A 10,958-nucleotide genomic window follows, 5' to 3' on the forward strand; every position below is an offset into this window, starting at 1 on the left:
TCTCTTATACACATCTACCCTTGCGGGATGATCCCGGTAAAACTTGTCAGCCGCCCCGGTAGCGATGGCTGCAGAGGCCCTTGTGGTTAAAATTTAATTTTTTTTTTTTTAAAAAGCCACAAATAAAGGATGTGGAAACACCTCGACCAGGGAAACGAGCAGGGGACGATGCGACGCCAAAGCGAAACCCGCTAGGTCCGGCCAAATTTCGGTCTGGGCTTCCCACAGCCCCCCGTGACTGAGAAATTGCCGTTGTTGCTGTTAATTTGCGTTAATTTTTGTTAATACGGATGAAGGCGGCTTTGCCAGCGCAGGATGTCTGGGGGAAGGTAGATGTGGCAGCAAACGGCTACGCGGGACCACGATTCTTCAATTTCCAGGCACCTCCGGGTGGAGACAGATGGTTTATTTACATCTGGAAGCACGGAAAACATTTTTTTTTTGCTACTTAAAAAAATACTTCTGTATTTTAAAATACAGGAAATACAGAATTCAGCAGCTGCTGAATCGTGCCCATAAACCTCTCACATCCTTAGTGCTGAGTACAGACAGGAGGGTTTTGCCAGACTGGAAGTGTTAGTCCCTCCTAGACAAGTTAATTCCAAATATTTATATGTGGATTCTTTTAACTTGGAGACACATGTAGCTGGAGACATTTTGGCAACTCGGTGGCAGAAAAAACAAACAAACAAACAAAAACCCAACATGGGAATCCGCTGGTCTGTTCTGCTTTGTGTAAACTGAGCGGAGAAAATATTTCCTGTTTCAGGCTCAAATAGTGAGAGTTCAGCCAGTCTGTTCCTCTGGTTATTTGAGAAGGGGTTAAAAATGGGGTCAGAAAGGCTGAATCTTGCCAATCGGGTGCTGTATTTGGGCTGGAAGGGATTTTATTTTCGGGAGTCTTGAATAAATTCACCCGCTGATGTAGGAAACCTGGGCGTGAGTTTGTGGAAGGGGGCAAGCTGCTGGTGGTACAAAGGGCAGAGCATTGCTTTGTCCAAAACTGGAATTTATTGGTGATTCCTGATACCGAAGTGCTTAAAACCAGACACTTGGAAAAAAAACAACCATTTGGAAATAAAAGTTTGTTGGGGGAGTTGAGGCAGGATTCACCTATATTGTGGGATTTAAACCAAATCTGCGTTCCCCTGGTGTTGCCGTTGCCCGCGTCGGGGTGGATTTAATTTTGAATTTAGCGTCTGCTTTTGGACAGCAGCAGGAAAAAAAAAAAAAAAAAGCATTTCAGGGTAAAAGCTGAACCTCCAAAGTATCTGTAACATTGCTGATTAGCCAGAAAAAAAAATTAGTGTGTTTGGTCTGAGGATGCTGAGCTTACGCCTCATCCAGTGCCCGTTTGCTGCAGGAGCCGCTGATGCGAGAGGCCGTGAAGTAAATGGAAGGAAAATGGCAGAGTTAAGGAATAAAAGGAGAATTATGTCCTTTTTTGTTGTTTGTTTCAGATCCAGGTGCTCTTGTGTGACACTGGTGGAAATGGTTCGTGCTCTCGGTGCCGCCGCTCGTGTCGGGGCTTTGAGATCTGACGTCAGGTTGGTCTCAATACCGGGACGCTGAGTGAGGACAATAACTTTGGGGTAATAAACGCAGGAGACCAGTCCCAGCCCTTGTCAGCGATTGTATAAATCTGCACAAACTCATCTTAACGTGGCTCTGAAACCCCGGTTGCAAACCCCAGAGCCGGTTACCTCCGGGCTGGCCCCGTGGAGGGCGGCTTCGAGCTGCTCCGCCGTGGTCGTCGGCGTTTTCCTGTGGGCCACTGGTGGGTTTGGGGGTGAAACCAGGTCACTGTGACCCCCCCACACCCTGTGGCTGCTCCTCTGCGAGCGCTTTGCAGAACCACCGACACCTGAAACCCTAAAGCCACCTCAGCCCCTTTTTTATTTTGTGGCATCTGTGAGGTCACGGGGGCTGGACGCCCCTTCTGAGGCTGCACCATGTTAAATGCATCCCGAAAAGTGCAGTTCCCCGAGCGGAGGGCGAGCAGAGCTGCCTCAGCGCCTGCTCCAGGACTCCCCTGGGCTCTCACCAAGCCCCCGTGGGCTGCAGCTCCCCCGGGATTTGCATCCGGATCCCGGGCGTCGTGCTGAGACAAGGCGCAGCCCGATTTCTTTCTCGAAACGTTTGTGAAGGTGCTGCTAGAAAACACCAGAGACCTCGAGGGACCTTCCGCTTGCTTCTCCCCCGAAGACAACTGGGAGAGGTTTTCCAAACCGGAGGGAAAAATCAGCTTTGTGTTAAAGCAGCTTATCCCGTGGAGGTTTGCTGGGAGAGCTTGGGCGGCCGTTGGCAGAGCCGAGGAGCGTCGCACGGGCGGTGGGAAAAGGGGTAAATCTGGGAAAGCAATTTGGGAAATTATCCGGATGCAGTGCGGGAGGATGGCTTCAGCCCCGGCCGACGGAGGAAAAGCTCCCGGGTTTACGGCTGGAAATGACCCCGGGTGAGATCTTGCTTTTCCTATTAGAAACACAGGCGTGCCTTTCTACAGAAAAAAAATGAAAATAAGACCTTAAAATTCTTGTTATTTGCGTGGATACAAGTGCGTTTGCTCACTCTCAGTATCAGATGCAAGACTGCAAATCCTGTAATAAAAAAATCTAATTTTTTCCCCCCGGTCAGAGCTCCGTGGGACCTGAAAAGCAGAGCCCGGCAGCAGGGCCTGATGTTTGGGGCAAGGTGCGTTTAGTGTTGCAAGAAAAAAAAAAATAATTATAAATTAAAGAGATTTTGGTGAATAATACCAGCTTTGGGAAAGCAGTGAGGTCGTTTCCAGCCGCACATCGTTCATTGTAATTAGGTCAGGACATACCTCATCCTAAACACTGAGTGTAGTTTTTGGCCCTTCTGATCTTGAAGTGAGCTATAAAACTAAGCTGGGTTTTTACAGTAAACTGGGTTTATTCTCTATGCCTTCATATATTTAATAACTTCTCCGCGTGGTTGGATTTGCCTCGTGCTTTTGGTTTGTGGTTTTCTCTCGGTGTCAGTAGCTTCATGCACGTGTTTTATTTTTCTTTTTTTTTCTTATTTTTCTTTTTTTTTTTCTTCGTTGCAGGGTTGAAAATCCCAACGCTGTGTGTTCAGACATCATTTTTCCGGAGCTTTCCTAGGCAAAGCTCAGCAGTTTTCATCAACTTTTATAGCGGTGAGGAGCCAGGAGGTGGCACTGGCTGGCAGCACATTCGGGTCTCGCTCCCTTCAGCAGTTCCTGGCCCTGTTTCAGAGCCTCTTGGCTGCCCTAGAAAATAAAATACTTCTACTTTTCAAGGTTGTTGACCCCACAAGCCGGGGTGGGAGGCGGCAGGACTGGCCGTGGCCCCGCGGCTCCGTGGATGTGGAGGAGGTGGATGGGTTTGGGCTGTACCTTGCCCCAACAGACTGAGGAGTTTCTCGCCGGGGTTTTTGAAGGTGTGCTCGGGCGAGTTTGGAGTTCTGCAGACCCGAGGATGTGACCACCGGGAGCTCTGCCCCGTGGGTTGACTCAACCCCCGTTGACTTGCGGGAGCTCCAAGACCACGTTGGGTGCGGCTGGATCGGGTTCGCTGCCCATCCTTCCCCATAAACTCTTCCCAGCGTAGACACACAGAGTGTGGTGCTTGCCTTTTTTTCCCCCCCAGATGGCCCAAGAGCATCCTTAAAAACTGATTTCTCAACCAAAAAACCTCATTTCTGGCACGGTTTGTGGGGAGCTGGTGAGGAGGGGTTGGAGGGGCTTTTTTTTGTTGTTGTCCAACTTGCTGCACTGCAGATACTGCTGGTGTTTCTAGAAAATAAATAGTATTAAGAGAAATTCTGGAAAAACCTAATCAGGGGATTTTTTCTAGGTAGCTCTTAGCTTGTATTTTATGGGTTTAGCTGCTTAGAAAGATCCCTTTGACGGGACAAGCATCAATACAAGTTCCTTGCATTTGTTATTCCCGTTCCGCTAGTGGCCGGCGTGGAAGGTTCGTCCCCAAATTTAACGTGGTGGCTTGGGAAGATGGGACGTGGTGGCCCCCCCGAGGTTTTCCTGAAGAAATGGGGTGGGAATTAAGGGCAGGAGGAGCCCAGCTCAGGGGTGGATGGGGCCGGGGTGTTCCTCGTGCTTTCCTGAAGGGTGTTGGTGGCTTCACGCTAGAGACCGAAGGCTGATTGTTAAGTCATTTTATTGGCAGGAGTTCATATTTACAACAGAATAATAGGAAATAGGAAAGAATCTAGCCATTACAAAGCTCTTCAGTGTTTGCACAGCTTTTACGGCTCGGGATGGCAAGATCCATCTATTGAAAACTTTGTACACAAAGTCACAACTGTACTAAAAACGGAGGCGGCCGCTTTCGCTCGGAGGATGTCGTTTCCAACGCGGTGACGATGTTCTTTTCTTGTCAAAGCCGTCGTGCCTGAAACGAGGGGAAAAGGTGAGGAAGCGGTTGCCACGTCCTACTATTGTGTTTCAAGGGTGCTTGCTGCGGGACGGGGATTTTGTGTGCACCTGGGATGTCAGTGAGCTTCGGGCTCCGGAGGAAAAAAAAAATAAAAAAATAAAAAAGGGATTTGCGTGGTTGAAGGTGCCTGGAGCTGAGACCTGCTTTGGCCCAGGGGGTACCAAAGGGGTGTTCACACTGTTGAAGCTCTGGCAAAATACCCTAAAGTGCCTTTTCCAGGTCGTTAGTAACAATTAAAGCTTCTTTGGTTGTCGCAGCTGGATGCCTGAAAGGTTTCTTTTTTTTTTTTTTTTTTTTTTTTTAATTCTTTTGTAAAGTTGCTGCAAAGCGCCGAAGTGAAAAAGAATTGAGTTTTGGTGGCTTACAGAGAGGCTTTTAGTGAGTGCTTAAATCCTTCAGGGCTTTTGTACCTTCTGAGGAGGAGCCCGGGGAGGGGGGGTCATAGCAGGAAACCCAGGAGGCTGAGGAGGATGACGAGGGGGAGGTGGCACTGGAGGGACGATCCCACCGACTCCTGAAACTCCTGGCAAGTCGATGGAAAGAAATCAGTCAAAAATCACTTTTTTTTTATTTTTATGATTGTGCTAAAACCCAGAGGCAGAGTTTGTGCCCTGACAAGTTCCCCTGCCCTTCCCAACTCTCCCTGGGGATTGCTCCTTGGGGGAGAAACGCCATCCCTGCCTGTGTCCATCACTGGAACCGGGGGCCAGGGGCTTCCTCTTCTACAAATCCCTTCCCCAGAGCTCCGACAGTGCTCGGGTGAGCGTACGGAAAAGGAATAACCTGTGATACCACAGCACCAGGTGAATTTCTGTCCCGAGGGATCCCTCACTGGGACAGGTTTCACAGAACCACTGACTTGGCCAGGTTGGAAAAGACCTTGAAGATCATCCAGCCCAACCATCAACCCAACTTTAACACTTCCCAACAGTTTGATATTATTTAATGAGGAAAACTGAGAATTTCCCCTTCTCTGAGCTTCTCCTGTGCAAACCGGCCAAAAATAAATCCGTGGCAAACTAACCACGGCTATCGGATGCCCAAACTCCTTGTGATTTGTTCAGTTCTTTAAAACCAACATTTCAGATCCCTCTGTTTCTTCCTGGGATGGTGCTTTCGGCAAAGGAATTTTTCAGAATCACGAAGGGAAAGCCCAACTCACCTCATAGTAATACACGGTCGGGATTAACGTGGTGTTCTCGGAGTAATACTCTACTGTTGCGTATAAGTAGTCGCCTGGAACGAAAGGATTGTCCTGATGAGCCCGTGTTAATATTTAAGTGTAACCAGGGAAGCATCTTACCCCCTCAAGGCCTTACAACACCACCGAGCATCAATTCTGCGGGTTGAAAACTGGATTTTGGGGGGCTGAGTTTGCTTGTGAGCGGCGGTGGCAGCGCGCTGGCGGGTGCAGGGGTCTGTTACTGCTGCAGGGATTGTAGCGGATCTCTGCCCTGGAGCAGCTGCTGGGGTTATCTCTGCTCTTGGGGCATCTTAGCTGAGGGAGAGGTGGTTTCGGATTGGAAAAATTCTACTTTCCGTGTTTTATGGTTGAGACCACCCTTGTCCGAGCATCACTTACTCTGTGGTGGCCAGGGGATGTATTTCCTGGGGGTTATTCACATTTGTGTCACTGGAGGTGCCCGAGGCGGTTCGGATATCAAATGTTTTGATCTGAGGGCATCTCCAGAGACTCATTTTAAAGCTGGCGGAGTTACTGGGTACCAGCTTCTCTCCACTGGCGCTAACAGGGGTCGGGGGGGGTGCTCTGTGCACCCCACCCAGCGTTAGGTGAGATGGGTCCCACCCTTCTCTCATGTCGTTGTTGTCCTTGCACGTCTCCTCCCCTCTGAATAACCGAGATAATTCAAAATTCATCCGAGTAACTTGGATAAATAAACTGCTGCTGCTTTCCCTGCGTGTCCTGCCTGAGCTCTAACCAGCCCCTCGAATTTTAGCAATATTTCATCTTATTTCACCGCAGCAGCCTCTCCCCAGACCTCGGATCTGTTTTCCTGCGGGTATTTTTGGGAAGCTCCGGCGCCGCGAGGACCTGGGGCCACGACAGCCCTTTAGTTTCCTTCTGCTGCACGTGGCAGCCTCGAGCTTTTGGCTGAAATTAAAAGGTCGAGGGCGCCAAGGTCTGCGCCGGCGGCAGCAGAGGGTGGTGGGGTGGGCTCAGTGTCCCGTGGGGGTTGTTTGTAATTGGAGGGGACTCGGTTCGGTGGCTCCTCGGTGCCTTTGCATTGGTTTATGTGGGCAAAGCCTCGTCTCCCTGCCTGGAGGAGGCTGGATGGAGACCTCCCAGCATCCCAGTTATTCCAGCTTACTCCCACAGCTCTCATAAAATGATCAGAAAAAAAAAAAAAAAAAAAAAGAGTTTCTCACTGAAACGAGATGCGTAGTCATATAAAAACTCCGTTATCTCCTCTTCCTCCTCTTCTATCTCGGCATTCCCTAAAAAGAAAGAGAAAACGGACAGTTCGTCATCGGGGGCGCCGTAAGCGGAGACTCGCGTCGAGCTGGTTGGATTCGGTTCCGCGCGGGTGGTTTCACCGATTTATCGGCGCTTGGTGCAAAAGCTGCTCCCTGGTGGGAGCAACGGCTTCGTAATCCGGCCCGTGATTCAATCGGAGACTTTGCAACCCAACGTATCGCCCTGCAACCGGACCGGAGCTCGTCCCAGGTGGGTTCCGTCCCTTTATTTTGGGTGCAGGCGTGCCAGGAGGGGGAGGCGCGGTGGTGAGGTCGCTGCATCCCCCCACACCCCCCCCACGTTTATTTTGGGGTGAATCTCAGCTCTGTGCTGTGCGTTTGGAGCCGCTCCTCCGCCACCGACCCGCCCGCTTTGTTCCTCGTGTGCCTTTTGCTGTCAAATCGAAGGCTCAGAAACGAGAGGCACGTTTCCTTAGGGCTGAGTCACTATAAATAGATTTCTGAATCGTACAATGTGGGCAAAGTCGTACCAAGCCTCTCGTTTCCCTTTTCCAAATTCAAGGTTCAGTTTTCGGGGGTTTGGGCAGGGGCCATAGAAAGCAGACTGATGGGGAAGGTTTAATATTTTAATATTTGCATCCTCGTGTAATAATACGATAAGATGCTCTTACAATAATAACAATAAGACATTAATATTTTAATACTCATAATTAAGGAGTTGTACTATTAATATCTTCTGCCCGGGGCCAGCTGTAGTTCCGGGTACCCCCCTCGAAACCTTCCCACCTTTTCCTAACGTTTCTGGGTGCCAGCAGCGGGCTGAGAGAGAAACCCCGATCCAAAAACCTCGCCTCGTTAGGAAATGATCTGAAAACACTGACCCAGCCTAAAAATTTCTGCTCCAGCATCAAAGCCCTGGGGAAGGAGCCTGAGCTTGGCACGGCCTCGACCATCGCTGAGCCTCGCTGTGGAAAACCCCTGGACCCCTCCTTGTCCCCACCCCGAGCTTTTGGGGAAATTCAGAGCCAGGCGGGGAGCTGCGGGGTGGGACGTAGACCCGTGTTCCCCCCCCATCCCTGCACCTTCCCACGCTCGCCCTCCGAACACACTCCGCCCTTTTGGCCCTGGCAGAGTGAACTCCGGGGCGCCTTGTCCCACGCACGGAGCTTTCTGAGAAAGTTCTTCCAAGTTGTATTTACACTGGAGCCGTGCTGGTAGGGCCGCAGAGAGCTTCCATCTGGAAATCCCCCCTCCGCAGGCACGGTTAACCCCTCGCGTCATGGTTTTGCACTGGATTTCGTTCCCGCAGCGAGGAGGAGGAGGAGGAGGAGGAGGAGGGCTCTGCAGCCAGCAGCCGTCTCACCTTCCCTTGCTTGCACCCGTGCTCGTCCCCGTTTACCTTCAGGTTCCCACCTCGAGCTGCTGCTCGTCGCTCCCGGGCGCAGCTGGTGCTGTGGTTTTTCCTCCCTCAATCGCCCTGACTTCGGTTTCCCTGCATCTCCAAAGTGCCCACCTAATACTTCAGGAAATCCTGTTGGGTTTGACTTTTTTTTTTTTTTTTTTTTTTTTTTTTAACTGCATCATGTTTTCCCTTGTATTTTAGTTTTTTTTTCCCCTCCTTGCCTATATCTGTCTCTCTTAATAGCTCCCAGCTGTATGTTGTGAATTATTTTCAATGCAGTGTGGAAAACATTAATTATTAGTATTTTTTCTCCAAGCACACGCTGTGTCCTGCAAGCACAGACTATATCCTCCGAGCACAGACTATATCCTCCGAGCACAGACTATCTCTTCCGAGCACACACTTCACTATAACTTACTAACTGCATCATGTTTTCCCTTGTATTTTAGTTTTTTTTTCCTTTTGCCACCGACCCCCCATCTCCAAGTAAACACCCCAAGACCTTTCAGCTTCCAAGACCCCACCCCGGGTGCCGTGCAGCATCCCAGAAGCGTAGAAATAACTCGAGCACTTAAGCACCAAGATAAAATGAAATCGAAAAGCAGAGAAACGCATTTACCCAGCAAGAAATGAAGAACCAAGAGTGCCGCGATTAGAAAGTTCATCATCCCGCGCTTTGGCGTCGTCTGCCGGTGCCGCTCGGCGCTTCTGCTCAGAAATTTGTCTGAGACGTCCCAGCGGACGCAGGAAATGACTTTTCTGAGGGCTGGACCGAGCAGCCCCTGCCCTCAGAGAAGAGACAAGTTTTCCTGCGATTTGCCGAGCGGTGCGATGCCCGGCCGGGAGATGCGCGACGCCCGTGACGCCGCTCCGGCGAGAGAAGAAATTAATTTTTATTTATTTTTTTTTTTTCTTTCTGCAAAGACTTTTCCAACGGCTTGAGTTGCAAATCTTGGGAAGTTATTCCTCAGGGAGAGTCGGCTGGATGAGCTCACAAATAGAGGGTGGTTTTGATTATGCTACAGCCGAGGATAACAGGAGCTATTAATAGCAAATCCTCGCAGAGAGGGCGGCGATTGAGGCAAAGGCAGAAACGACCGCTGGGAGCCAGATTCAGTTCCCGACTTCCCTTAAAATCTTGGGGGATTATTTTATTTTTTTTCTTGGCTTCACTTCACCTTCCCATGCCTCAGTTTCTCCATCGGGAGGAAGAAACACGAATGGTCGCGAGCTTATTTTATTTTCTAGCAGGTAGAAATACCCCAGTTGGGGCGTTTTAGGAGCCACTTTGGGCGTTTATTATCGCTCCCGTCGCCGCGTCAGCGGGGTGTGGTGCCTTGGTACCTCTTGGTACCAGCTGTTTACTTTTTCTTCCTCAACTAAAAATAAAAACAAAATAGAAAAAAAAACCAAACATTTCTTGGAAGAGGAATGGGGAGGGGAAAAGAAAGCTTTGCGGGGAAAAGCCGGTAGTGGTGCCGGGGGCCCGCGCGGAGGTGATGGGATGGGGCTGGTTGTGAAGCCAAAGGGGACCAGAAAGAGCAGGAGGTCAATTAAGTGTAAGAAAATTGGGGTAAAATTGGTCCCAGAGTAGCGCGTGGTGGGGGCTGCTCGCCACTGTGGGTTTGATGCCATCGCTGTGCGTTGCTTACGCAGAAATAAAAATGAGATTTTTGAGGGGGGGGTGGGGAAATAAGACTTGACTTGCCCAACGCGGTTTCCTCTCCCAGCGTGAGAGGTGGTGGCGTGGTTTGGGGGTTCTTGGGTGCGGTGCGGGAGCAAAGTCAGCAAAATGAGGAAAACCACTTAGAAACTGCGAGAGGGGATGGATTTTGAGATACCACGACGAGAAGAAATTTCGGGGGGTTGAACGTGGGACGACCTTGGGACGAGGCGCAGGCTCTGCTCCCGCCTTGGCTTTTATCCGCCATCCCTCGAGGCACGTCCTCCCCATCTTAAAAAAAATCTTTCTCCCAGCCCCTATATTTCATTTTCCTCCATCAAAACCCCCAGAGGACGATGCTCCCCCTCCACGGACCCGGGGGTTGCGTCTGCCCCCCCCCTCCTCTCCCTCAGTGGGTGCTACCCCCACGGGATGTGGGTTCCAGAGTTTCCTCTCGCAGATGAGAAAACGGAAGCGAATTTTTCAGCGGGACGAGGGAGTTTAATGACAAACAGCTGTGCTGAGCCGAGACTAAGAGGAGATGGGGGGGGGCCCCACGGGGTGCAGGCGGGGATGGAAAACCACCGGCTGCCATGGGATGGGCGTGGGCATCCACGGGGCAACCAGCCGGCCAGAGCGGCCGCAGCCAGCGCTCGCATCCCTGTGCCGTTAAGCCAAGGATTCCTCTTGATTTTAAGCCCAGGATAACTCAACAATTTGAAGCCAAGGATTCCTCAGGGGTGGGTTGTTTTGTTTGTTGTTTTTTTTTTTTATTTCAACTAAGAGAGGACCCAACTGAAAAAACTTTTCGAGCGCATCCCGAAACCAGTTCGCAACCTCCCAGGGCTTTTCCCATCCACAGGGAGATGCTTGGCAAAGGGTTAAACGCAGAGAAACGCCAAAGGGCCGAGCGAGCAGGAAGCAAATACCTCCAAACCCTTCTCCTTGACCCATAAAAACAACATCGAAACTCAAAAGCTCAACCCAAGCAGAAATCTGACCTCGTCGGGACGAATCC

General features: G+C 50.5%; 1 protein-coding gene and 2 long non-coding RNA genes across 5 annotated transcripts in view; all 3 read left to right on the forward strand.

Annotated features, from left to right (window-relative positions):
- The first annotated feature begins 58 nt into the window (after positions 1-58).
- LOC113488739 lies at positions 59-4,516 on the forward strand. 2 transcript variants are annotated; one of them, XR_003399967.1, is made up of 3 exons: positions 59-594; positions 1,461-2,455; positions 3,071-4,516. It is a non-coding gene; the product is annotated as an uncharacterized LOC113488739 (long non-coding RNA). The 2 variants fall into 2 exon arrangements; XR_003399966.1 differs by having other exon boundaries at positions 59-575.
- Positions 4,517-6,890: 2,374 nt separating this feature from the next.
- On the forward strand, positions 6,891-9,960 carry LOC113488740. Of its 2 annotated transcripts, none has more exons than XR_003399968.1 (2): positions 6,891-7,125; positions 8,579-9,960. It is a non-coding gene; the product is annotated as an uncharacterized LOC113488740 (long non-coding RNA). The 2 variants fall into 2 exon arrangements; XR_003399969.1 differs by having other exon boundaries at positions 8,619-9,960.
- Positions 9,961-10,533: 573 nt separating this feature from the next.
- RUSC1 (RUN and SH3 domain containing 1) overlaps positions 10,534-10,958 on the forward strand; it is a 4,194-nt gene continuing 3,769 nt past the window's right edge. The window contains 1 exon segment of the mRNA XM_026863926.1: positions 10,534-10,680. Coding sequence (XP_026719727.1) covers positions 10,534-10,680 — 147 coding nt within the window.

This window comes from Athene cunicularia, assembly GCF_003259725.1.
Source record: "Athene cunicularia isolate RWA chromosome 25 unlocalized genomic scaffold, athCun1 chr25_part1, whole genome shotgun sequence".
Taxonomy (NCBI): Eukaryota; Metazoa; Chordata; class Aves; order Strigiformes; family Strigidae; genus Athene; species Athene cunicularia.